Here is a 27803-nt window from a genome sequence, read left to right as displayed (position 1 = left end):
GGGCGGGAGGAGGGGGCTGGGCCCCGCCGGGCCGCTTATCCCGCCGCACGCCGCCGCCGCCCCGGAAGCGCTCGCCGCGCGCCTCCATGCGCCGGCTCCCGGCAACCGGCTCGGCGAGGCCAGCGGGGCCCGGCGCCCAGGCCCGGCGCCGCCATGCTGCGGGGGGCGCGGGACGGGCAGCTCACGGCCGTCACCAGGCCGCGGTTGGCCGGTAGGTACCGCCGGGCCCTCGGGCGGGGGGGAGCGGCCCGGCCCGGCCGCGGGGCTGCCGCCGCTGCCGGGGCGGGGGGGGCCGGGGCGGCGCTGCCGGGATCTCCCGCTGCCGCCCGTCCCGCCGGGGGACCCGCTGCCGCCAGCGCCGGGGCGGCCCCTGGTTTGGGCGAGGGCGGGATCCAGGGGAACAACCCCCCTCCCAGCACCCGCCTAGCGCTGGAGTTACAAACCCCTGTGTTTGGGAGGAACTCTCCCGTTTATTTCACTGTGCCGCTGATCGCCCCGGTGCTCGGGTCTGTGTGTGAGCAACAAGTCCGGGGCCGCTCGGAGGAGGCGCCTGGGACGGGGAACGCGCGGAGGATCCGTCCACACCGAGTGTTGCAGCCGCAGTTCTCTCCTCTGTTACCAGAGCAAGGGAGGGATCGCATGTAGTTTAACATGTGCGTTCCCTTAACTTGAAAGCGCCTCGGAGACGGGAGAACACTGAGGAGCGTTTGGAAGGTGCCGCCTGATAGGCAGGTGTCGCGGTTCCTGCAGTCCCTGGAGCACTCTGGTGTTTTTAGGGCGAACAAGAAGATTTGGCAGTCTGTAGCCTTGTGCTGTACTTTCATGGGCTTTGATGGGGTTTAATTTTTTTTTTAAAAAAAAAAAAGTAAACCACAGAGGGTGAAGTTGCTTTTATGTTTTTGCTTATAGCATCAGTACTCTGTCAAGTGGAACCTGTGGGAAGATGGTTTGAAGCATTTATTAAGAGGAGAAACATAAATGTTTCTTCCTCTTTCCAGGAGCTAGAAGATGAGAAGGAACTTTCTGAAGAATCAGGGGATGAAGAATTGCAGCTTGAAGAATTTCCTATGTTAAAAACCCTCGACCCAAAGGACTGGAAGGTATTTACTTGATATAGATTAATGTTAATAATTTTTGCTGGAAGTCTTTTGTCAAAGTTATCCGCTGTTCCCGGTTGCTAAAGATCCTCTCCCTCCTCCCCTCCCAGCCCCACCTGAGTTGCTTTTTGTCCCTTAGCGTTATAGCCGGGTTTGTATTTTCCACACATAGCCAGTTAATGAAGGCAAACTCACACACATCAGGATAAGTCTTGAACTGTTGCTTTTCAGTTTACTGCCTGTAAGTGGTGAAAGTGTCTCTTCTCCCTGTTACCGCCTCCCTCATTCTGGAATTGTGTTAGCACTCTTAATATTAAAGACAGCAATTCAATTTTCCAATAATTGAACTTTTAGTGCTTTAATCCAATTTATATTAAGCTACTTGCATTTCTGTAATATTTGGCTTAATTTATTGATACTTGGTTGTTCAATAATTATGGCCTTTAAGACAATTGTTCTTTTTCTAATAATTATTGAGAGAGGGAAGAATTCTGCCTCTTGCTTTTAAAAGATGGGAGGAGAACTGTTTTCTGCGTGTGTTGTGGCTCTTTAGGTTGCATTTATCAATGTTTATCATGGTTCATTTTTACCCTCAGAATCAAGACCATTATGCAGTTCTCGGGCTGGGAAATATACGATACAGGGCTACTCAGAAACAAATCAAAGCAGCTCGTAAGTACCTTTCCTTCATAAGCAGATTTTCCTTCAGATGTATGCAACTGGTTTGCAGGTGTAAATATATACATGTCATGAATAAGCTTTTTACTGTCTCACAGGCCTAAAAATGCCCCCTCTTATGTTGTTTACCAGCCTTCTAAATTCACATCACAGCTCCAAGATCCACAAGCCTCAAGTTAGGGAATTCAAAAATGTCACCGAGTTCACATCTCTGCTTTCTTCCCTGTGTTTTTTGTCAACAAGCTTGAGACAGTAACTGTAATACCGTCTACATTTTTGAGTCTGCAGCTGGGCTCCGTGAAAGGCAGAGAACTACAATTCACCCCTTGCAATGGTTAGGTGCCACAGCGATGCCAGTGAACGTTTAAGAAGTTCGCTGCTATTCTTATTCTGATTAGACTGAGCATTGCATGGGAATGGAGCAGTAACTGTTGGGTTTTCCAGGTATTCAAGTAACTAAAAGTTATTTATGCCACTGAGAAGCTCAGTTTTGCTCTTCTTTAGTCATTTTACCATGTGAAAACTATAGAGTTCCTGTAGCTGGATCTCTGGGATATTACCAAGCCAACTTGTGAGGTTTTCTTGACATTTTGGGTGAGAAAAAAATAGAAATTGGAAGTGCCACTGTGCTGCTTAATAATGTCATGTCTTAAATCATGACGTGATTCAGAACCGCACACAGATGACTGGAAGTATTTTATGGTACTTGCATATGAAGGAAGATCACATTGGGCTTAGAACTTTTTTTCCTAGAAAGCAATGTGACCAAGAGTTGACTTTGCAAGAAGGATGCAGGAATTTAGTAGGGGAAGATTTAAAAGTACTCTGAAGATTGTTCAGTAGCCTTTATGAAATAAGCTGATGGTTTTGTGCATTGATCTTGCAAGCGATTGTCTGTGTAACTGTACCGATGTGGGTAGAATCGCTGTCCCCCGTGAAACCACAGATAAAGATTAAGTTACTCCCAAAGGAAGGTGGGTGGAAATTTGCAAATTACCAACTTGAACAGGAAATTTTGTTGCCTTGCGTAGGTGTTAGCAGTGCCACCACAGAGCATGTGCTAATGTAGCACAGAGCTACATCACTTACTCTGGTGATGATTAGTGCTCTCACTAATCTTGTCAACCAAGAACTGGGCATATCTCTCTTTAGGATCTTAACAGCGCTCAATTATGACATGGTGGTATAGAGATGTGATTCTTTCTCACCATTATATACTGTGTTTTTCCTATTTTTAACAAGGATTCTGATTTGTTTCTTAAGATAGGTTGCTGTAACAACTCGGATGATATCTTCTCTCTGGTATTTTATAGTGTGCCAAGAAGGTACATTTTTTGTTGAATGATAATATGGGTCAACCTTTTGGTGAAGAAGTCGGTTTAAAATCTGTTTTTACTGTTTAAGTAGTAGATACTCTGTACATGTTAGTTAAATCTTAGGATTTAGGGCCTAAATAGAGAGAGACCTGGACTGCAAAGTCTTGCGTGTGTGCTTAATGTCATTCATGGGTAAGGGCAGCATTGCACAGGCTCGTGGCTGGAGTTTCCTTGCTAATTTTCATCTTGGATTGTGTTCAGAACTTGAGTAAAGGGATATAATACAATTCTGATTTTATCAGAACTACTTTGCTTTTCATTAGAAATAACTAAAATTACATTAATTATTTTTCTTTATTTTTTTCAGCATGATTGCACAGGGAATTGTAGAATCTTGCACAATTAAGGCCCTAAAACTTCATTATGCTTAAACTGTATGTTTACAGCTACTGAAGCACTTTGCTATGCATAATATTAGAATAAGTCCCAGAAAATCAGTACTTCTTCAGCTGATGAAGGTGGAATAGAGTTTGAGTTGTGGTTATTTTGTGTCCCAGTAAAGATGAAATAATTTTGACAAATGTGTTAAATCAAAGAACCTTCATTAACCCACATCTGTTTTCTTCTCAATTCTTTTGGTGGTGGTGGTTGTTGTTTTTCTTTTTTGTTGTTGGCATTTTTTTGTCTATTTAGAGAAATATTAATTTGAATTATTGTATTACTTTGTAGCTTGTAAGAAATAAATTGTAGATGATGAAGTGTTTCTAAACCTAATGCATCTATTTGCTAGATAAATCCATGGTTTTGAAACATCATCCAGACAAGCGAAAAGCTGCAGGGGAGCAGATCGGAGAAGGTGATAATGATTATTTTACATGCATAACTAAGGGTAAGCAAGTGATCTCTCATTACATATTCTCTCAATCTATTCAATAATCTGAAACGTACTTGTAGTGCTTTATTATGCTTTTAAAGAATTGCCTATTACTAAAAAAACAGAAGTTCTTTTCCATTTTAGAAAACTGCCTCAATAAATAGCAATTATATTAATATCACTTCCCTCTGGGTAGAAGCACTATGGGAATGCAAACAATACATGTTTATCTGCTGTGCACTTGGTGTTAAAACGTGAACACTTGGAGCAGCAGATGCAAAGATGAACCACTAGAGGTGGCCACATGCCTGCAGCGAACCGGTGTGCTAGGAAGAGATTCCCCCAAGATACCAACAGTAACTGGAAAATCAGAATTCTAACACACTTGCTCTGCCAACAGAACATCTGTTGATTTGATGTGGGATATCACTTTCTTCAGCTGCTCTTTTTTTGCCCACAGATGACCCGGTGAACTCAACTGAATAACATTTCCTTTCTTGCCTGTAGTGACCTGGACCACCACTGCTGGCTGATTCCAGAACTATGGGGAGTGTTCTTGGTGTATGACTTGTGCCTCTAGAAATGCTTTGGAGTTTGGCTTTTTTTTTAATTTTTAACACATTTTTATGACTCAGTAAGGTCAGGGCAGGGGCAAATCTTGTGTGTGCTCTAAACTTTCTTCTCGTGGGTGTCTTCTTACAATACTAGTTAAAATGTTAGATGGTATGTTAGACAAGCTAATGATGTTTTCAGCCTCCCTTAGAGATGTCAAAAGAAAAAAAGTTGCCAAGGGAATTTTTTTTTCCATAGTTGTAGTCCTGCCAGAAACTGGTAGATATTTATTATAAGAACAACCTGCACCTGAATTCAGGAGTATGTTCTGTGTTCTACATGCAAGGAGCAAAAGAGGTTTCCCCTTAACTGCTTAGGACCTAAGTTTAAGGATAAACAGAAAGGAAAGCACATAATGGCATGGAAGAGGAGGAACGCTTCCGGGCAGCACCTTGGAGGAAGGAAATGCACTGATGGGGAGGGGAATCTGGAGTAGGTGCAAGTGGTAATGGAACAGAGAGAAGGAACTGGGAAAGGCAGAAGAACGTAGGTGGGATTCAGGGCTGGGTCTGACAAGGGAATGAGTGGCAGATACAGTGCAGGTGGAACTGAGTGTATGGGAGCAGAATTGGGCATCTGCATGGAAGGGACATCTCTTTAAGTGGAAGAGGAGCCAGCAGGATGTGCACAGAATTTCTTGCATCAGGTAAATGGTATGAGGGCTGCTGAAGCTCCTCACTTGAGACGTAGAGGATAATTGGGGTCATTTAGAGTATTGGCAGAGGGAAGTCCCTTCCCAGAGGGGACAGGGAGACTGGCAGACAGCAGCTCTCAGGTGGTCCTGTGCATCCCTTCCTCTCTCCACTGACACGTGCAGCGAGATGAGTTTACAGAACCACAGAGTGCCAGCTCCAGCTCATCACCTTTGAGATCTGACCTTCCTGGGAGTGTGTTATCTGTCCAGGGATGCAGTCAGAGAAGCTTATCAATGATCGCAACACAAATTTGATTCCTCTGATGACTTTTCACTCTTACTGAAAATAGTGGGTACTGTAGAACTGACAAAGTAATCCCACACTTCCTTCAGAGAAAACAAAGGTTGACTGAAGCTACAGTGTGATTTCCAGGTTATAAGATTCCGTAACGTGATGCTCCCCAACTGCAGGACTGTAAGAACAGGCAGACTGGGAGTGTGTGCATGTTTTGGGTAGTAGCTATGTGGTGGTTTATACTCTTTCCAGGTCTCAGTACATTTTCATCATAAGCTGCAAAAATTCTATTGAATGGCTCCTGTTTTTGCCATTTCTGACATTGTATCAAGTCAGGGACTGCTTTTACTCTGTGCCTGTCTTAGTAGACCGTTTTGTCAGTTTATCTGCAAGGATCTGGTGTGGGATAAAAGCCTGAAGACATCATGACCAAACCCCCAGTGCCTGAACTGAATTTACTGCTATAAAATTATTTAAAATATACTCTGGTTTGTTACATCTCAATGGTTAAATGTGTTGTTTTTCATAAACATTTTCCTCCTACTTAGTTTAACAGGAATTGACAGCAGTGCTGTTCAGTGTCACTAAAATAATTAAATATCAAGCTGTACAGAATGATAGATCCAACAGAGATCCGAGAGCATCTTTTGAAACATACAGAACCTTTTCTGTTACAGTCCCACCTTGTGGGGAGGACTCACTTTAGTCTCATATTTTATATCTGCTAACCTTTTTTTTTTTTTCAGCTTACGAAATATTATCTGATCCTGTAAAACGACGAGCATTTAACAGCATAGATCCTACTTTTGATAACTCTGTACCTTCCAAAAGTGAAGCAAAAGAGAACTTCTTTGAAGTTTTTTCACCAGTTTTTGAAAGAAATGCCAGGTAAGCTACATCAGACTGCTTTTGCTGTTGCTGGAGAAGCAGGATTTGCAAACTCTTCTGCCATTGTGTTTGGAACAGGTGTGATTTTAAGGGATGCTGGAGATGCGTTAATTTGCTAGAAATGTAATACCAGTAAAGTAATGCATTCTCTATTATTTCGTTTTAAAGTAATCTGATCTGTCACACTGGTGGCATGGAGCTTGACCCATGAGATTTAAAAAAAAAAAGTATGTTCTCAGCTCCATATTACTGTCCTTTTTGTACAACACGTTTCATCTTATAGATACTTATACCTATACCAAGCATGTCTATGCTACTGACTAAAAAGTCCTTTTTTTAATTATTTTCTTATGAGGGTGAGACATTAACAGAAGACTATAGTTATGTTCACAATTTATCTGGTTAACAGAGAAGATAAATATAACTATCAATATTTGGTGATTCTCTCTTAAGGTGTGTGCCTTTTTTTCTGCATTTGATTCATGCTTGCCAATTGACTTTGTATTAAGGCTATCACAATAGAAGTCTGTTTCACCTTTTACCTGTATGAAAAAAAGTGGTTTATTGTGTGAAGCATTTTGCAACACATTCTGGACAATCCGTTGATTATCTGAAGTAGATTTAATCTTTTATCAAGTATTACAGATATTCAGATGTGGATCTGTGGTTGTCAGATGGGTTGTTTCCATCTCTGCTTGAAAATGGATGCTGTGTTATGGCATAACAAATTCTAGAGCCTATGGAAATCCCCCTCTTTGTAGGGAAAAAACAGAAGGCAGGCAAAGCATGCGTTATTCCCTTGTACTCCACTGGAATATGTGGGAAACTTCCTGTAGTCTATCACAGAGCCGAGCTATTCACAGAGCCCCTTTTGTCCACTTTCTGTAAGCTCCTCTACCAGGAGAACATGTGTGGAGACCTCAATATCTACAAAGATGGCCTGTGCTCCATCAGGTCTCCTAGTAGGCATATCAAACTCAGGCAGGAGGAGTTTGATTTTTTGGGAGAGCTCCCCAAAAAAGGCCAATCTGGAGGATGTTTAATAAGAACTCTCCTGTTTTCTCCCTGTCTCCTGGAGCCCCTCTGTGTTGGTGGGAGGGAGCCTCTAATTTGGTATTTTGATTCTGTACTTACTTCATAACATGGCATGTGTTAAGATTATATATATTAGTTCTTGAATATATCCATTTATTTTCAGGTGGTCAAATAAGAAAAATGTTCCTAAACTTGGGGACATGAACTCATCATTTGAAGAGGTAGATGCATTCTATTCATTTTGGTAAGTTAGCTGATGCCTCCATCTCTATTCACAGTATTCAAGGTGTGTGATGCGAAGGGCTTGCAGACTCTTTTGTATGTAGGTTGTTGGCTGTGGCCTGTCCTGACCTAGTACTGTCAGGATATCACCTCACAGCTGTTTGGTGCCTTCCACAAACCGAGCTGGCTTTCTCCTTGCTCAAACATCCACGTTGTAAATTCACAGCTACAACGCAAGCTCCTAGCAGTTCTCTGACCACAGTGGCTGTGAACCGAGTTGACCCACAGACTAGAGGTGGGGTTCATCTCACCTAACCTGTGTTTTCAGTGCAGGCATTTAAGCTCCCCTAGTTAAGGGAGGTCTGTCTAGTCCAATAAAGTCGGTAGAGTTTATGGCTTGACTCATCTGCTAAATACGGACGCTTACAGAAAGATTACATTAATTTCTCTCTGAACTCTCCAGACTGCACTGCATCTCTGCTGCCTGTAATGGGAGCTTAGACAACTGCACTGCAGACATTCAGAGCTGGTGAGACTGATCCCATCCTAAAATATCCTCTGTCTTACACATAGAGATGTAAATCATTACTTCCAATAGCATCTTGCGTTTTGACTTAGCACAGTGGAATCATAGGCGCAGCATAATTATAAATTATGTATTATAAACTGTAAAAAACCTAATAGTTAAAAAGGTAGATTATTTGTAATAGTTTTGCTGTTTTCTTATTTTTTTTCTTTTTTAAATTTAGGTATAATTTTGATTCCTGGAGAGAGTTTTCCTACTTGGATGAAGAGGAAAAAGAAAAAGCAGAATGGTATGTAAATAAAAATAAATTTGACAGGAGACTGAAACTGCAAAATTTTCCAACTTTCTAGTAGCCTGTAAGTCATAGGAAGAAACGTAGCCAAACTAAGACTGATGGACTTTCCCAGCTTAGTGGTCACCCATGGACTTGAACTGGACTGGCTGTGGGCTTCTCTTTGTCTTGTTTGTGTAACTGAGGTAGTTCTTGCTCACATCACAGAGGTGTTCGCGAGGTGCTTTGAAATCTTTGTTCGTTTAAGTTCAGACTTGTAGTTCCAGCAAGTCCCAAACACAGGCAGAAGCTGGAGGCAGAACAGAGTGGATGAGTAAGCAGGTACCATTCCTTTCTCCAGCTCTTTATTAAACTGTGCTGAGACAAGTGATAATCTCTCTAAATTCTAGGAAGTATTTCTGATGGCTTGATGTCAATAAAAATTGTGTATTTGTTGATATAGTGATAGTTCTGGATTACTCAACTGTAGCTGTTGGAATATACATTCTGGTTTTTTCCTTCCTACAGTTATACACAGAATGTTCAAGTTAGGGCACCGAACCATTTAGTCTAACACATATTTCACAGGACACAACCTTTCACTTGGTCATCCTTGTATAACCATAACTTTCATTGTATGAACCTCTTCTTCCAAGTTTGAATAGAAATCAATTTTGCAGTTAGATGCAGTGGTTAGCTTGCTTTGTGGCTAAAAACTGTGACATGTTTAGGCTACAGCTAGGTATTCGTTCCTCTTCTGCCTTTTCATGCTATTAAATTCTCTGAGCCTCTCTGGACCAAATGTTCTCCCTCCTGTGAAGGTTCTGCGGAGGCACTGTAATTAATTGCGTATCACCTGTACTTTTGATATATTGTACAGATTAATCTCTAGGCTTCTCATTGGAAGGCTCCTGAATTATTTGCATTGCTCTTTTTTGTGCTTATTCCTGTCATTAGTGTCCTTTTTAAAAACGTTCAGACAAAAGGTACATAGTATGCTGTACTTGAGAGAGAACTACATTTCAGTTTCTGTTCAGATGCTCATGGTCCTTGTTACCCCTTGTTGCCAAAGGTCACGTTGCTCCTGTTTAAAACCTTCAATCCATTCATAGCAGTCTCCTGCTCTGTTCTGGGGATTGTTTTCTTTGTTGTGAGGTAAACTGTTCTGTATTTGGTTGTGTGAATGAGGATATAGACCCCCCTCCCCCCCATTAAAACAAACAAACAAACGAACAAACTTGTCTCTTTCTTGACAGCACTGACAAATATTTTCAGATTATTTAGTCAGACAATTTTTAATCTATTTAACCTGAGCTCTATTTTACTGGAGTGAATCCAGCATGATTTTACTGGAGTGTCACAGTACTTCATAGAAAGTGTTATTTCTGTGCTGATAGGTTTACTCAACATGACCTATAGTCTGCAAAATGGAGATAATTGACATTGATTGTATCACTGCCCTTTAATTAAACTGTATACCAGCATTTCAGTTGTTTTGCTTGGCTTTAATGTTAAGTCAACAAGTGGATTGCATTTTGGCAATAAAGTCCATGATCTCATTCCCTGCAATGACAGATAAGCAGCTAGTTTTGTAGGTTTACATAATTGTGTAAACACTTGGCATTTTTGACATGAGTTTGGGGCCTGGAACTTCCTTTTTTTTGAAGTCTATTTTTGAAGTATTCAGCGAAAAGCATCTGTGTGGGGAGACTTTTTAAAAATAGTTTGTTGTTGAATTTTTAACAGAGTGACACTGTAGGGCAGGGGCATCAAACTAATTTTCACCGGGGGCCACATCAGCCTCACAGTCGCCTTCAAAGGTCCGAATGTAATCTTAGGACTGTATGAATGTAACTACTCCTACATTCATACAGTCCTAAAATTACATCCACCCTTTGAAGGCGACCGTGAGGCTGATGTGGCCCCCGGTGAAAATGAGTTTGACACTCCTGCTGTAGGGTATTAGCACTAAACAAACTATGCTTTCCCTTTCTAGTCGAGATGAAAGGAGATGGATTGAAAAGCAGAACAGAGCTGCCAGAGCATTGAGAAAAAAAGAAGAAATGAACAGAATCAGGACGCTTGTTGGTGAGCATACAAACTGCTGGTTTTTTTAAAAGAGAGATTTGTTAAATAACAATGGAAATCTGGTTTTCTGTTGTACATGATGCACCTTTTCTTCTACCAGACAATGCATACAGTTGTGATCCCAGGATAAAGAAATTTAAGGAAGAAGAAAAGGCAAAGAAAGAAGCAGAGAAGAAAGCAAAGGTAGAAGCAAAACGAAAAGAACAGGAGGCAAAAGAAAAAGTAAGTTAACTACTTTATTTGAGTTGAAAAACCCTGGTTCATTCACACCTGAGCCATTGCTTCAGCTTGTAGATGTGTCAGAAAGCTACTGTTAGAATTATATTGGGGTTTAAAGATGTGCTGTCTTTGCTGTGCAACAGGCACTGCAAGACTGGCAGCCTTTGGAGAAGGAGATGAAAACAAGGAGCAGAGATCTGAAACAAAAATACTTCGAAAACTGAGTTTTATTGTTGCATATAGTTCCTCTGATTTAGAGGCAGTCCTTAAGTTCTGTGGCCTACTTTCCTTTTCTGTAAAATGGATACAGCTGCTCACCTTGTGTGTGTGGTCTGTCAGTGGTTGATTGGTATGAAACACCTTGAGGTAACACAACATATTTGAGGGTGCTGAAACACTGGCCCAGGTTGCCCAGAGCAGTGGTAGATGCCCCATCCCTGGAGACATTCAAGGCCAGGCTGGAGGGGGCTCTGAGCAACCTGATCTAGTTGAAGATGTCCCTGCTCATGGTAGGGGAGTTGGACTAGGTGACCTTTGAAGGTCCCTTCCAACCCGAACTATTCTATGATATTTGATTAATACAGTTTGGATAAGGTGGCTCTGAAAACAGTACTGGGAATGAAGGGCAACTGTAAGGTGCTAAAAAGTGACTTAAAAGACTAATACTAGAGCACTGCAAGATTTTATGTTAATAATGATGCAGGAGAAATGTTGGACTGCTGCATTTTTCCAAGCTTATACTCTTAAGGCAGGCATAGGAAACTGTATGCACTTTTATATCTTTGTTGTAAAAGAAGTCAGGATTTATAAACTAGGGGTCCTCCTAGTGGATATTTGAATTAATGCCAACTGGTACACGTTCCATCACCTCCCTCAAAATTCTCAGAAAACCAAACATTGAAGTATTCACGCACACACACACAAAATCACCCATGCACCATCGAAACCAGAAACAGCACATTTTAATATTGAATGACCCTATAATGGTATGATTTTGAGGTCTTTTTTGGGGTTTTTTTTTTGCTTTTGAATGCAGCAAAGACAAGCAGAATTAGAAGCAGCACGGTTAGCAAAAGAAAAGGAAGAAGAAGAATTCAGGCAACAAGCATTAGTAGCAAAAAAAGAAAAAGAGATACAGAAAAAAGCAATCAAGAAAGAAAGGCAAAAACTGAGAACGACATGCAAGGTATTTACGTATTATTATATTAATTTCATTAATGTGACCTGTATATTACTATGTTTGCTTAGATCATACCCTGTCACATGCTTGCTTGTTCTTATGGCTGGAGATGGGAATGGAAAGTGGGTTTACGAAAAAGTGAAATACTAAACCACAAGTTTACCATACGGTTTTGAGTTATGAGTAAAGCTGCTGAAATAGGCCCAGACACAGCAGTGGCTGAAGAATGCTGTGTGTTAAGCCTTTGTCTGAAAGAATGGGACAATAAAGTTCAAGAACTTTGTAGAACATCTATTTCTGCTTCCAGAACTGGAATTACTTTTCTGATAATGAGGCAGATTGTGTTAAAATGATGGAGGAGGTGGAAAAGCTTTGTGATCGTCTTGAGCTAGCAAGGTAAGTTTTTCTGTTGCTGATTGATGCTCCTTTTGATACCCATCTTTCTGCTAGCTATCTGTTATAACATAATAATTTATTTTTAGTCTGCAATGCTTGAATGAAGCACTTACATCCACAACAAGGGAAGGAGGAAAGGCGGCTGTAGTAAAACAGGTAATTATGCTGAGTGTCAAATCAAAATAAAATAACAGAATAATTTGATTTGTGAAATCTATGTGACTGAATCAAAGTACGATACAACGTAGCTGCTGTGGAATCCTGCCTGTTAAACACAAGAGATGTGGGTTTCAGAGTCCCTGAGGCAGAGTTGATCTCTGCTCCATTTTACGTAGTGCAGTTCATGGCTGGTGAAATAACCAGGACCAGCTGAGGAGAACAATATGCATTTTTAATTAGTGAAGTACACAACACCTACCATTTGTACAGTGCACAGAAGCAGTGGAGGAATTTAATTTTGCCCAACAATGGGTAGCAGTTACTAGAGGGGAAGGAGGGCAGTCTTAACCTATTCTGCTACACAACGAAAATCGGAGTGTAGAATCCATGAGCTGGGGCAGATCCACAAAAGGACTGAAGTGCTGCAGGTGTAGGCACTGGAAGGGCCACTGGGTTGGATACCAAAGTATGGGAAAAGCAAGTCACTTGGGGTCAAGATTTACAAAACTCAGCAAGAATCTGCCTAAATTTGCCAGCAGGGAAAAGCCATTTGGACTAATAAGGCTGAACCCACATCCTGCAGAAAGAATAAGGTGCTTTCTCTCACCTCCTTTGAATTCACAGCTGTGAACTTTCTTTCCTGGTGGGGAAGATGATCAGTCCCCATCCTAGGGTCAGGTTTACTCATCGGACAACTTAAGACTTAAATCCCTCTCGTTCTACAGGGGATTGAATCCAATCTCCCAGTCTCCAAGAGGGTGTTCCAAACACGGGACAGTCACTTTTCTACCTCTGTTAAAACTGTTCTGCTCTTGGATTAATGAAAATTCTCCACCAGATAATTTTCCTTTGCCAGGAAGATTTTATTACAAGACAGACAGAAACCTATTTTGGGCATCCTGCCAACAGGTGTAAGTGCAGAGCTTTTTTAATATTGCCAAGACCAGACTGGGCATACGCAGAAGCAGATACATTAAAAATGTGTCAGAGCACAGTCTCAAGATGTGATTACAGTTCACAAAGATGTGCAATGGGTAACTTAAGTTCTGCTGAATTGCTTGCTTACAAACTACACATGGCCATCTAACCCTGAGTAAGCACTTAGTATTACCTGCAACAACCCAGATTTTAGTTCCTAACTTAGTACAACCATAGTAACAGAATTTCTGGCATAGCCAGGCTTAGGCAGCAGCTGGGTTGGGAGAGTTGGGAGTCAGCATATTCAACATGGATATTCTTAACTTTTGTGGATCTGTCCCTGTACCTCAGGTGTTAGCCTGGACATTCACACTGTATCCAAAAGTTTTGCCTTAATCCTGAAAGTGTTCATTTAATTTCCTAGTGAATTTATGACAGATTCCTACTGTAGCTCCTGATCTGGGGTGGCCAAATTTACACATGGGATGGAGGGAAATGATACCAGAGCAGATAAGCTCCTCCATTTCCTTATGTATAACGTACAGAACAAACTAAGCAAAATTCAAGGCTCGAAGTAATTCCAGAGAGAGGGGGTTGTGTCACAGTAAAATGTAAATATAAATAACGCTTGTTTACAATCCTTCAGATAGAAGAAATAAATGAACAAATAAGGCGAGAGAAAGAAGAGGCAGAAGCTCGTATGCGCCAAGCAACAAAGAGTTCAGAAAAGTCAACCACTGGTGGTGGAGGAGGAAGCAAAAATTGGCCAGAAGATGATTTACAGTTGTTAATTAAAGCTGTGAACCTCTTCCCAGCAGGGACTAACTCAAGGTAATTCTCGAGTTTGGTGTTAAATGCCCTAACAGTTTTTAATTAAATAACCATAACTTATTTTCAGGTCATCCTAAGTATGATGTCAGTATAAGGACTCCCTAAACGTCTCCTTTTCCTTGACTGTTGAGCAGCCTGTGGTTTGTCTTCTTTACTCCCTGCTCTATGTGTCACTGGAGTTAGCTCTGGCCCTGTGTCTTGTTTCCCCCCATCAGCAAGACTGGGCCAAGGTGTATATTTGCACAGGGCTTACTACAGGTTAGGCTCCAGTCATTAAAGCAGAAAACAAAACCGGAACAGTGACTATGATCCAGCTGGGTAGGAATACAAGCATGTAAGTTGCTGCCAGTAGCTCCACAAAGATTGTGAGGCTGGTTTCTCCTCTTTGCATGCAGAGATGTGAGTTAAGTGCCCCAGCCCCCTTTAGGGAACAGCCAGGGGAAAAGGGACAGGCTGGGATTCACAGAAAGCTGAACTGGCAATTGGCTTACTAATAAGCATCAAGAACATGAGTATGCTTAAAATCCTGTTCTTTCCCAAGAATGAAATGCCTTCTACCACTTAGGATCCACAGATCTGAAGTCTCCATTACGAGATCTGGATGCTTACTTTAAAAAACAAAACCAACACACTCTTCATGGAGACAGCAGTACCTGTTTCTGCAGCACACATTGAGAACACAGGCCCAGATAGGATGCTCCTGTCTGATCACACACAAATATTTTCTAAGGATGCACTAGGAACAGTTCTGAGGCTGGGGCTGTTCTACCTCTCTCCTGTTGAAGCCCCCTTTATCCAATGTTCAGGTATTCTGCTGAGGGACAGTGGACACAGGGTTAGTAACTTCTCAGGGCAGCCTGCAGTATTTAATGTCAGAGGTGTTCAGGGAATTGCGGAAAGCAGCAGCTGAGCAGAGTTTTGAGGATTAGGAGTTTGCACGTACAGACTGACATTCTACCCCATCCTTTTTCCTGTATCGGAAGCCAAGAAGTGCACCCAAGCTGACTGAATTATTAAGGGAAACATCTGCATTTAGTGACTGAAAGCTTTCCAGAATAGTTACCATCAGAGTTTATATGCATTTAAGGATTATTAAACTTAGGAGTTGATATAGACGTGTACAGGTTCTTGGCTGTAGCTTGTATGAAGATAAGCTATTTTGTAATATGCTGGTTTACCCTTTCTGCTTGTGCTTTAGGTGGGAAGTTATTGCCAATTACATGAACTTGCACTCTACTACTGGAATAAAACGGACGGCAAAAGATGTCATCAATAAAGCAAAGAGCCTTCAAAAGCTTGGTATCTATATTACCTTATTTTTGAAATATGACAGTCTGCATGCTCCTGTACAGCTTGATTTTCTTCGAATGGCTTTGTGTTTCTATTCTGATATATAGATTTGAGATTCTCTCTATATCCCCAAAAGAAATGTTGTTCAGAGAGGAAAGTCAATGTTGTTCACAGGAAAATCAAAACATTTCACTATAGAAGAAAAAAAACCCAAAGTTTTCAAGAAGTTTCTCTATTTCAAAGCACATACCTGCACAAGACTCAGATTTTTCCAGTGTTCCTGCCCCTCTGACACAGTTGTAATACGTGAGCTTTGTGTCACAGCCCTTACTTTAGAGAATAATCCCTCTTGATTTCACTGAAGTTGCAGATTCGTGCTTAAGCTTATATGGAGAAAGTACTTCTCTGAGCAGTATAAAGCAGGATGGGGGGGAGAGCCTGACACTTTAAGCCAAGTCTATTGTATCCTGAAAAATTACCTTTTTTATTTATCAACCTCTTTACCATCATTTTAATCAAAAAACCTAATTCCTACTTCCTTTATGTGATTATTAGTTTACAATAATCTGCTACACTATGCTTTTATTATAATATCTGGTTTTGATTTTGTTGCATTAATTATTCTACTCAATGTCTGTTGCTCATAGACCCTCATCAAAAAGATGACATAAACAAGAAGGCATTTGACAAATTTAAAAAAGAACATGGTGTGGTGCCTCAGATGGACAGTGCTGCCCCCTCAGAACGATTTGAAGGTAAAGGTGAAAAGGGAACCCTTCTTGCAGCATTGCTTCCTCTGCACATCTTAGTAAGAAAGTAATCCAGAACTTAAATACTTGCTCATAAACAAGTTTACAAACTTGGCTAGCAAGTAAGAAGGTGATTCAGGCTGTTACTGGGTTTGAGGGTCTCTGGTACACACAGTACAAACCACAGTTAACTAAATAGTGACAGTTTAAAATGCTTTCTGGTGAGGCAACAGGTTAAGTCTGCTGAGATCATCTGTTCCTCTGAGGGTGATACATTTTCAGGCAAGAGTATACCTGAGTCGAGGCACTTGATATATAGGATCATCCTACAGCTAAGCTTTGGTCTCCTGCTAAACCCCAGATGCCTCCCATCAAATTTTCCAGGCACTGGCAGAAGGCTGCATTTCCTTACTAAGCGTTCCTTACCAACACGCAAAAGGAAAAGCTATGTTGCTGCCCTAATGCTGCAGCTTCACAGGGCAGCTACAGTGACCTAACGCCCAGCTGATAAAGGAAGATGTTACCTTCTAACCTCTCTGTGCTTTATTAAAGATCCCCAGGACTGTCTGTCCAGTCACTTTCAGGGTTGTTGTTTTGTTTTTTTTCATTTAGGTTGGTTGGTTTGGGTGGGGTTTTTTTTCTTTTCTTTCAAGTTTTTAGTACTGGGTAGCCCTTTGCTCAGACTAGTTATATCACAAAACTGCAAGAATTTTAAATCAACTTGAATAGATTTTACAATACTTTCTTAGGTTTATCTCAGAGTTCTTATTCAATTTCTTTTTCTGTTGTCATTTTTGCATTTAAAAACAGGATCACCTTTAGATTCATCCCCTTGGACTACAGAAGAACAAAAGCTTTTAGAACAAGCATTGAAGACTTATCCAGTAAATACTCCTGAAAGATGGGAGAAAATTGCAGCAGCTGTTCCAGGCCGGTCAAAAAAAGACTGCATGAAACGATACAAGGTAAGGTAACTCACCTCCTCCTAGGCTTGTAATTAGCTCAGGTCTTGTTAGATCTTTTGCTTTTACTGTTGCTTTCCCTACCAGAGACAGTATCTGACAACAGCAAACTAGCACATGATGGAGCCTTATGAAGAAACTTTTTTTTTTTGGTAACTCAACTCCAAAAGAGCAGTAAGGATTAAGTTTTCCTCAGTGAAAGTAGTGGCTCTGGAAGCTGAGAAGGAAAGTCTGTGTCATGAAATCTGTCTTACAATTTGACAGCAAGCCCTTGTAGATGGTAAAGTCCTATCCCCAGCCTCTCGTAGGTGAAGTTCCTGCTATAGAGAAGTAGTTGAGCATTGACCTGCCATTCATTTATTTGTTTCTAAGAGAAACTTTTAAGGTATTAAACTGTCTCAATTCCTCACTATGTTGAGAGTTAGGGTGTTTCAGGCTGAATATATGTAGTGTTCAAAACAATTGTTAACAAGTTCCTCATTTAGACAAGTTTTTTTTTTTTTCTTCCTACTCTCCAGGAACTCGTTGAAATGGTCAAGGCAAAGAAGGCTGCTCAAGAACAAGTGATGAATGCTACTAAAGTCAAGAAATGACTCTTACTGACAATCTTTGTTTTGTAATAAAAATGCAAATACTGTATGTGTTTTCCTTCCTATATTATACAAGCACACAGGACTGTCTGGTTCTTGAAATTTAATCTTCTCAAATGCATTTCTCCAACTCAAAAGTTTTAAATAGGGGTGCATTGGTTGGTTTGGTTTTTAGAGCTCAAACATACTGCAAGTTCCTGTTATTCACTACTCACGAAGCAAACACATGCCACTGCAGATTTTGTTATACTCTGGAAGTTGTTCAACGGGACCTGGAAGTTAAAGAAAGTTAGCTATGATGCACTAAACTGATACCGATTGGTGTAAAGGGGTTACAGGAGGGCAGGGAAACTTAACATACCCACGGCAGCAACTGCAGGATGCTTATCACAGATGTACTTTGTGCAAACTTCTCTAATAGTCTGAGCGTCAACAGCCTAGAAGGGTAAAGGGACACCTTTGTTACCAATCCTACCTAAAAAAGTATTAAGAGCCAACGATATTACTTTTGTATAATCCAGGGGAATGGGCAACAAAACAGGTAAAAATTTTCTCAGTTGGAACCAGTCCAGCTTCCATATTGTTACTTCCCTTAGCAACTGAATTTCTCAAGGGCCTAATTTAAGAATTGCAACATGAGTGCCACTTACTTCTATTCTTGCCTCAAGTTCTGGAATTGGGATTCGGCGCTTATAACACAGCATTTGTCTTCCAATGTCTTCACAGATTGGCGTCGACCCTAAAATAGGTGAAAATATGCTTCAGTTATCAGCATACAACTCCGCTAAGAGTAAAAAGCTCTCATAAGTCTCACCATCAAGTTGCAACAGCATATTTGTCTTGAGAAGGTTTTTCGCTCGAGCTACTTCATTTTCTGTAACGCTTGTGCAAAGTCTTATCCTGAAAAAGTTTAAATCCAAAGGCATTAAATAATTGTAACCTGTAGCACACAAGATTGCCTATGATAAAGAGGTATGTATCCATTAGTATACCTACCAGGCATGTCTTTTCTATAGGCAGAGCTGGTAAGAGAGCTGGTGAAAAAGCCATAGGATACAAAGCAGCAGCATAAGAGTAGGGTTTTTTGGAAGCATACCAGTATAGCAAAGAGCAAGTTATTCCCCATAGAGGAGCTGTATTTCATTAAACAAATATTTTGAGCCATGTGTAGTCCATACTTGCTATCTTGAGAATAGCTGTTACTAAGATAGTAGGAGCCAAACGATTAGAGTTAATTAGCCCAGAAGGCAATCTATTACTTCCTGGCTCTTGGTGAGATAATGATATACCACCCCGCACAAGGAACATTTCACCAGGATAGGGGATGCACCAGATACCTTAACACATTCTTGTCACAGGAATGCTAAGCTGCGGCAGATGGGCAGCTACAATTATGCCATTCTTCTCCATGGATTGTTTACAGAGATCTCATAGAATAATGGCATATGAGAAGTGATCTACATGATTTTAAAAGCTCCTCATTTTCAAGTTTTCTTTCAACTTTTGTTTCAACTTTACCTACTTTAAAAATCAGTGCTCTTAAATAACATATGTCTGTTCCTAATCACATCTGCAGTTCAAACATTACAGCTGCACCTATAGACATCTTTTCAATTTAGATTTAAGCCTTAGATGAATTATTATTATCTGGAATCCCAGGTTTCAAAATTCCATATATAACAGCTCACCTACCTCACACGATATCATATCCCTATGTACACACTAGAGCTCTGTGTGACATCACCACCTTGTACGTCGTGAGTGACAGCAATTGCAAAATGGGTAACCGCTAATGGTGTTCATGAGTAATTGCACATTCATTATTCTCATCCATGAATATTTACTCTTTCAGTTGTCAAATGTGCAGTTCATGGGTACTGTACACTGACTTAGTAGTAGTCTAAAGGTCTAACACATTTTGGTAACTCCTGTCACTTGCAAGTCAAAAAAAAAATTCAATACCACTACATTAACTACAGTTAATATTGATTCTTCCAGGGCAGAAAAAGAAAACCAAACCTAAACCTTAAGCTATTCATTCCATGTAAGGGTGCCAGAAACTGGCTGTTGGGTCTCCACACTGAATGTCAAAGCTTAGAATTTGATTCATTTGCTTCTTCCAGGCAAGCCTAAGCAGAGGAACAAAAATATTCTCTTTAAATGATTACTCTCTTTTTAAAATTGTATTCCTTCACTGAAAACAGTATTTTTAGAGAAACAGTTGTTAGCTTACCATTCTTTCTGAACAAATTGCACCATGTCTTGTATAGTGGATGGCTCACAGACCATATAGAGTCCCCAAAGCCCTGTATCAGTGTAGCAGGTGTTGAAGGACTGGAAACTGTGACACAGGTTCCCATGACAGGCAACCTGAGCAAGTTTGCTGGATAAATTCTGCTGAGAGAAAAGAAAAATGTATTATTTTATGAAGTTTTTTTTGAAAGCCTATTAGTCGCCTCCATGGTCTCCAGCTTCTATTTCAGTGATGACAGAACACGCAGTAGTATCACAGGCTCCAGCAGAAGCTACAAGGTTAATTATCATTTCCAAGTAACAACGCAGATTTAAGACAAAATCACAAAGCTACTTAGGTTCAAGACAGGGACAGTTACTGATACCCATGGGTTCTGACGACATACAGGTATGAAGCATCCTATTTTCCGTGAGGGCTGGCAAACCTTGAGTCACTCCTACTGTGGTGGTTTAGAACCACTTCCTAAGATTTTCCTAGATCTTGGGCAAAAAATTCTCTGACTCATGATTGGATCCCCTTCTCTCACTCCAAAAAAAAGGCCCTTCAGAAATAGCCATAGAGCAGCAGTAATGCCATCAGATGGGTTTGAACGGGTCTGTACTGGCACTGCCCAAGTCAGAGAGATCTCCCCAGCCCACCAGCACCATGAAGTGCAGGAAGGTGCTTGCAGGGTCACTCACCACGCCTCCTCCAAAGGAACGATCCCAGTTGCCTATCAGAGTATTCGCTACCATGAGGGGGATTGTATCTGGGTGCGACCAGCCAGCCGCTTCAACAGCTATCGCCATGTGCGCCAGCGGCATCTTGTCATCTCTTATACGAATCTGTGGGAACATGCGAAAGCAGCTGCTGTAGCACAACCTGTACATAGCAATGTATGTGGGAAGGTAAATATCAGGAGACAGACATTTCCATTACATCTGGATTATAAAGGATGCACATACAGAACCAGAAGTTAAAGTATATGAAGCTTTATTTAATATCGGCCTTAACTAGTCTTCCCTGTGGCGATTCCAGAGCACTTGGCCAACCACAAGCCTAACACCACGCACATGGAGAGGGCATTACTGATCATTTTACAACAAACAGCAGCAAGAAAAGCTGCTGACTTTTCAAAATCCAAATAGAGCTGGGAATAGAACACAGATGCCTCAGTTCTCTAACATATCCTTTAAATTAGTGATTCTCAACACATCAAAATGCTCCAACACAGTAGGCAAGGGGGTAAAAGGAAAGCAGCAGGGGCATGGGAAATATTCCTCCAGGACCTGATGAAGCAGAAAAAGTGGCGGCAGTGAGGCTTGTCCAAGAAAGGTTGTGAAGTCCTGCTTTGGAAAGCAGCTACTCCATTGCCCTCACTGGGGGCAAGAAACCTTTTAATCTGCTGAGTCTGTGGCTGAGCAGCTCTCCCTCCTCAGCAGAGAGCACATGTCAGTTGTGCTCACAGGGGACATAAGGGTCAGCTGAAACAGCCACCTAACAGCTTACCTCACTGCCTGTGAAGCTACAAGGTGGCAGGGGCGGCAGTCCTCCTTCTGGAGCAGACGGCAAGTTACCAAAATGGCACTTTGCTAGGTCCAGTAGCTCATCATGAGAGACCCCTGAAAAAAGGTATTTCACACATCTAGTAACGTTACTCTGTAAACAGTTACTTTAAATTGCTAAGCAGTTTAAGACTCAACCACACAGTAATTTATTCTTCCACTGCATTAATGCCCCACTTCCAGATCCCTCGCACCTCCCCTGTACAGAATAAGATCATAACAATCACCCTCTTTAATTCTCTTCAATGGCCTTCTGCTAATATTACAGCAAATCAGGCTGTTTGCTCTCAGTTTCAAGCCTCAATGTTATTTGTCTTTCTCTCTGCTTTCCTTGCTATTCCCCTTTTCACACTGAACCCCTGCCAGGCCCCTTTTTTCCTGTCCCCATGGAAGAATGACCTTGGTCTCCAATTCACTTCCAGTAACTGATTTAAGAAGGTTTTTGGAATATTACTGAGGAGAAAGGGGAGCAAAAGTTCAAAAAGCATTAAGGCACAAAACACACAGGGCTAAAAACAAACTTCCAGGACCTACTGAACAATTGGTAATTCATTGTGTTGTTCCCGGAAACTTACAGACCATGGTTTTAAGCAGAGTTTCACATGATCCAGGGTGAGTATCTCATACTAACCTCCAGCAGCAGCCAGGACCATTCTAGGTCCTTTGTAATGTGTTGTGATGTACTCCACCAAGTCATTACGGTTTATGGATCTAGAAACAGTCCAGGAAACATTACTACCATGTCAGTAAAGTTTTAGAGTAAAAAGAGATAAACGTCCAGGACAATATGATATCAAAATAACTGTAAGTTCTGCCAATGTACAGAGCTGTGCACAGAAGCAGAAAGCTACAATAAGGGTGACTTGCTAAAACAGAAATAGGAATTGGATACATTTTGCCTGTCAAATCTGTTGTAGCTTCCTGAGAAGGAGCCAGAATTGCAGCTCAGTCAGGTGGAGGCATGATCCACTAATGATCTCAAGCCAATGTGAAAACAGCACATTTAGCAGCCTCCTGGTCTGCACTGGTACCAACAAATGCTGAGAGAGCAGTGCAAGCACAGCTGTATTTGCAATCATGTCTAACACCTGACCAATGGGAAAAAGGAGTATTTGCAATTTTCTGTCAGATGCATTTTTAACAAACGGGAGAAAAATCTGACAAATAATGAAGACACATAGTAGACATCTTGAGTTCACATACCATTTGATGCCTGCTTACGGGGGAACTAAGACAATAGTGGAATTAAGACAATAGAGGAATTCTTCTTACATCCAGTGACATTTCAGCTATCTTCCAGGGTGAAAATGAAAAATGAAACTGCTTCCTACATTTAAAGATGAGCATTATCAATATATAGGTGTTACCACATAATTAAAGACAGCCACAAATTTGGACATACTTGATGTTTTCAGTGGGTCCTAAAATTGTCCGTCCCAGGGCTGTGTCCTGATAGGCTGTAGCATGAAGGTAATCAAAGACAACTTCTTGCAAATTGGTTTCAACCTCTTGCATCTCTCGAAGTATAACTCCTCGTTCACGCTCAATCTCTGCTTCTCCCAGGGTACTGTTCTGAATTATGTCAGCGAGAATTTCCACAGCTAATTGAAAATAGAGATGGGAATGGAAAGTGTATTTTCAGACTACTAGAAAAATCTGGCTCCAAAAGTAAAACCCACCCCAAAGACTAAGCATCCCAAGGTTTGCTAATAAGATTTGCAAGGGGACAGAAGACTTGCTCTGCAGAAAGGGAAAAGTCCAAAAGGTATTTTCCTTTGGGAATGTAAAGACAGAAATACTTCAAACACCAGTTTCCATACTAGCGCTCTCCTTTCCAAACCTGCATTCTCACATTCTGCAAAGTTCAAGAAAGGGCTTTTCACCCAGAAAGCATTGAACTGTTATGCTGCAAAAGTATCATTCTGTGTTGTCTCATGGAGAGCTGGACAAGCACTTTGTTCTCTGCTGCTTTTCCGATGAATAAAAGCAGTTACCTCTTGGTAAGTCTTTTGAAAAAGCCTTTGCATAATACACGGTTTGCTCCCTGGATGTATACGCATTCAGATGAGCTCCCATGTTCTCAATCTCCAGTTCAAGGTCTAACTGAGATCTCTTTTTTGTTCCCTGAAATAAAAAATAATAAGAAAATCAAACTAGACACTTAATTCACCTCTTATTACTGCTTCTTGTCTGGAAAAGTCGAAGTCAAGAGAAAGAAAATGTCTTCTGGAAAGAAAACTGGCATACTAATCTCTCCAAGCTTGAAAGTCAGATCTAAATCTTACTACGCTCCCAAATGAAAATTAAATGCTGGCAAAAGAGGGACTGCGTGTCTTCTAAGACTATTACAAGAAGTTAAAAATGAGTTAAAATTAGACCTGTGTTACTTATCTTCAGTTGTGTATCAGCTACACAGAACTAGGATTTTAGCTTCACTTCATTTTTGTTTTCTTTCTTCCATTTGGAAAATGTATTCATACAATTCTGACAAAGTTCTTATCATTGATCTTTAAAACTAAATAACTTATAAATCCATCGTAAACTTCTACATCAATATTCATACTCGCCTTGAAAGCCATATGCTCAAGGAAGTGAGCAGTTCCATTGTTCTTCTCATTTTCATACCTGCTGCCAGCATCAATCCAAAGTCCAACCTCATTGGGGGAAAAAAAAAAAAATCATTTTATCAGCTAACAATGCAGCTTTACTGGTTTTGTGTATGAACTACACTTAGACTTTCAAAACCTATTTTTAAATGGTTTTTTGCTTAAACAAAGCAGGTTTTCAAGAACAAGGAAATTTTGATCTTCACCAAAAAAAAAAAAAAATCTAATCACAAGTAATTTACAAAAGCCTTAAGATTTCTATTTCCTAGTTTAAGTTTTAAGAACAATTCTTAATAAACATGGAAACCATGCAATTCAGTTCCACAGGGAAATGAAGACACATGAACAGTTACGAAAAAACCCTTCCCTTTACAAGTTACCTACTGTGCATGTTGAGAGTCCAGAGTCTTCAGAAGCAACTTGTAAGCCATTTTCCAGAGGACTGACCCTAGTTTCAGGAACATTTAAAATTACTTCTGTTGCTGCTTGGGAAGCTCTGAGCCTGCCTGTTCCAAGGTGCACACGCTGTAAGGAAGAAGCATCAGTCACATTCACATTGCTACGGTATATCCTAGGATGCTCTTCTGAAAAATGCATTCGTCAGCTTAAACATTAAGTTTGTGGATCTTGTTTTAAAGCATGCATTTAAAAAGAAAAAAAAAAAAATCAGCACTGATTTATTCGCCCCTACTTCGCAGAAGGTATGCATCAACCTGACTCAGAAGAATAACTTGAAGGTAATTAAAATGGAGTAGACTGCATCTGCTCCCCTCCAACCAAATAATCCGACAGAAAAGCATGTTACCGTCATCAGGCAGCCACCCCGAGAGCCACACTTGTTTCCCAGTTTTGCCAGCAAGAGCCTGCAGGACCTTGAATATATCCTTTATCATCTGGAATTATTTGGGGTACCTGCTTTCTAAAGTGAAGTGAAATATAGTCTGAGGACTATGTCCAGAACTGCAAATCTGTCACCCATTCTTCTGAACAGGGACAGATATTGAAATTGCCATACAGTCATCTGGCAGTTAAAGCACATTAAATCACAATGGGGTAGAAAAGAAGGGAAAATGTAGGTTAAAAAAAGATTATTGCACATTTTCAACATCAAGCAATTTAAATGCATATCCTAAATGCATAATTCAAGCAATAAGCTATTTAAAAAATATTAAATGTATCAAACAAATAAAGATTTCCCTCACCATGTGACTGACATGAAAGTACAAAGTCCAGCTCTCACCCACTCTCCTCCTGGAATACCAATAGGCTAGATCTCTCAAAACCCATTTATTTTAGGATCATAGCACAATTCAAGTTTGAAGAGACCTCAGGAGGTCTCTAGTCCAACCTCCTGCTCCAAGCAGGATCACCTGTGGGGCCAGAACAGTTTGCATGGAGCTTTCTGCAGCTGCAGTATTGAAAATCTCTCAGGATGGTGAGAAACTGCACAGCCGCTCTGGGCAGCCTGCTCCATGGCTTGACTGCCTCATGGGGAAAAAAGGGGTTTGATATATCCAGTTCTTCCTCTCTTGTTTCAGCTTAAGCCCATTGCCCCTCATTCTGCCACCATGTCCCACTGGGAAAAGCCTGGCTCTGTCTTCCTGACAGCCTTGTAGGTGCTGGCAGGCTGCTGTTAGGTCCAACCAAAGCTGTGTCTTCTCCAGGCTGAAAAAGCCCCAGACCCTCAGCATCTCCTCACAGGGCAGATGCTCCGGTCCACAACCATCTCTGCTGAATGCACTCCAGTTCACTAATGTCTTCCTTACTCTGAGGAGCACAAAACCAGCTGCCATATTCTAACCACCTCACAAGTGCAAACTAATCACTTGCTTTGATCTACTGGCTGTGTTCCCGCCTGTTCAGCCCAGGCGCAGCTGCCTGTCCTCCTGCACCCCCGGCCTCTTCCACAGGGCTGCTCCCCTGACAGGCAGTTCCCAGCCTGGGCTGTTGCAAGGGATCGTTTTCACAGCCAGTCTGCATTACAGGGAAGGAAAAAGATGAGTTTGAAAACAGTGCCCCTCTCCTGTTGTGAGAAGAAAAAGGCAGGGTTTCAGTCTGGGAGGATGGGGAAGGTGAGAGAAGGGGAGAGATCTGGGATCAGGGCTGCCGGGTAGCCCCACGTTACCACGGGAGAGAGGCGGGTTTAAGCTGTCTCTGAGCCCCCTGGGGTGAGCACGGCAGTGCCCGTGCCGGGGGCCGCTGCTGCTGCCCCGCTCTGAGGCGTCGCGCCCTCGTCCCAGCGCTGCGCCGCTCCGGCTCCAGAGGCCACGCCAGCCCCGACGCCTCGGCCCCTCGGGGGACGATATTGGACGAGAGCGGCCCCCAGGAGCAGGCAGCAAACCCTGCGGCACCCAGGCTCGTCCCTCGGGGCACCGTGTCCCGCCGAGGGGCGGCCGCCGCCTTCACCTCAGCGGCGCGGAGACTACAGCTCCCGGCATGCACCGCGGCAGCGCGCCCGCAGCGCCTCGCCCTGTCCCCGCCGTGACTACAAATCCCAGCGTGCACCGCGCCTCCCGGCCGCCGATCCCCCCGCCCTCCTTGCGCCGGCCTGAGCACCAGCGCGGAGAGCCACCAGGGCGTGGGACCCTCCGCAACGGCCCCCCCTTCCCCGCCCCGCCGCCTACCCGGTCCCCCGAGCAGGACGGTCGCACCAGGCGAGTGGACCAAGGCACGAAAAGCCGCCGAGCCGCTAAGCGAGCCGTAGACGCAGCCATCTTGGCGAGCGGGTGGGCGGGGCGACGGCGGACTTCCGGCAAGTGGTGCGCAGGAGCAGCAGCGCCCTTCCGGCCCAGCGGGGCGTTCCCCTCCGCTCCGCCGTGGCGGGAGCCGGGGCCTCTGGGCCCGTCCGAGGCGTAGCGTGGCCCCCGCCCCCGGTTAAAACTGCCGCCTCGCCTTTATCTGCCCTTTTCCTATCCTCCTTCCATGGCAGTGCAGTAATTCCCCCTCTCATCAGAGCCCCTGACGGCGCTGCCGCTGCCCCGGGTGGGGGTCGATGCCCTTGTGAGGGAACAGCAACACGGGCCCGAGCAAGGCTCAGCAGTGTCGGCCCAGCAGTGGGAGTGAGGCCCAGGACCTGATCCGAGCTATGGAAAGTTTGTGTTTCTCACAGAAGTGCTGCTTGCCTGTAATTAATAGAATCATTCTGGTTGGAAGAAACCCTCAAGATCATTGAGTCCAACCATTAATGTAACTCTAGCGCTAAACCATGTCCCTAAGAACCTCATCTACACATCTTTCAAGCACCTCCAGGGATGGTGACTCCACCACTTCCCAGCCTGACAACCCTTTCTGTGAAGAAATTTTTCCTAATATCCAATCTGAACTTTCCCTGGCACAACTTGAGGCCATTTCCCCTTGCCCTATCACTTGCTACTTGGGAGAAGAGACCAACCCCCTTCACACTACAACCTCCTGTCAGGCAGTTGCAGACAGCGATAAGCTCTCCCCTCAGCCTCCTGTTCTCCAGGCTGAACAGCCCCAGTTCCCTCAGCCGCTCCTCATCAGACTTGTGCTCCAGGCCCCCCAGCAGCTTCATTGCCTCCTCTGCACTCTCTCTAGTCCCTCAATGT

At 42.5% G+C, this 27803-nt stretch overlaps 2 protein-coding genes across 4 annotated transcripts; one reads left to right on the top strand and one right to left on the bottom strand.

The window, feature by feature from the left end:
• Positions 1–74: 74 nt before the first annotated feature.
• On the top strand, positions 75–17877 carry DNAJC2 (DnaJ heat shock protein family (Hsp40) member C2). 2 transcript variants are annotated; one of them, XM_065629194.1, is made up of 17 exons: positions 75–211; positions 910–1100; positions 1694–1769; positions 3882–3980; positions 6253–6394; positions 7593–7673; positions 8401–8466; positions 10445–10536; positions 10637–10758; positions 11792–11941; positions 12243–12331; positions 12418–12487; positions 14055–14239; positions 15438–15538; positions 16177–16284; positions 17089–17243; positions 17759–17877. In XM_065629194.1, the coding sequence occupies exons 1-17, from the start codon at positions 154–156 to the stop codon at positions 17831–17833; spliced, it is 1860 nt and encodes a 619-aa protein (XP_065485266.1). In that variant the 5' UTR covers positions 75–153; the 3' UTR covers positions 17834–17877. The 2 variants fall into 2 exon arrangements, with proteins under 2 accessions (XP_065485266.1, XP_065485257.1); XM_065629185.1 differs by having other exon boundaries at positions 131–211; positions 999–1100.
• A 39-nt stretch (positions 17878–17916) lies between these two features.
• PMPCB (peptidase, mitochondrial processing subunit beta) lies at positions 17917–26973 on the bottom strand. Of its 2 annotated transcripts, none has more exons than XM_065629208.1 (13): positions 26859–26973; positions 24619–24759; positions 24196–24282; positions 23623–23752; positions 23031–23229; positions 22260–22339; positions 21573–21685; positions 20765–20908; positions 20064–20227; positions 18645–18730; positions 18481–18569; positions 18192–18267; positions 17917–18102 (listed from the first exon to the last, which is right to left on the bottom strand). In XM_065629208.1, exons 1-13 carry the CDS (start codon positions 26946–26948, stop codon positions 18038–18040), a joined length of 1464 nt encoding a protein of 487 aa, XP_065485280.1. In that variant the 5' UTR covers positions 26949–26973; the 3' UTR covers positions 17917–18037. The 2 variants fall into 2 exon arrangements, with proteins under 2 accessions (XP_065485280.1, XP_065485288.1); XM_065629216.1 differs by having other exon boundaries at positions 20064–20224.
• Between the last annotated feature and the right edge of the window lie 830 nt (positions 26974–27803).

Source organism: Caloenas nicobarica, chromosome 1 (assembly GCF_036013445.1).
Source record: "Caloenas nicobarica isolate bCalNic1 chromosome 1, bCalNic1.hap1, whole genome shotgun sequence".
NCBI classification, from domain to species: Eukaryota; Metazoa; Chordata; class Aves; order Columbiformes; family Columbidae; genus Caloenas; species Caloenas nicobarica.
The sequence above is the reverse complement of the archived record's forward strand: the minus strand, read 5'-3'. Positions and strand labels throughout refer to the sequence as shown.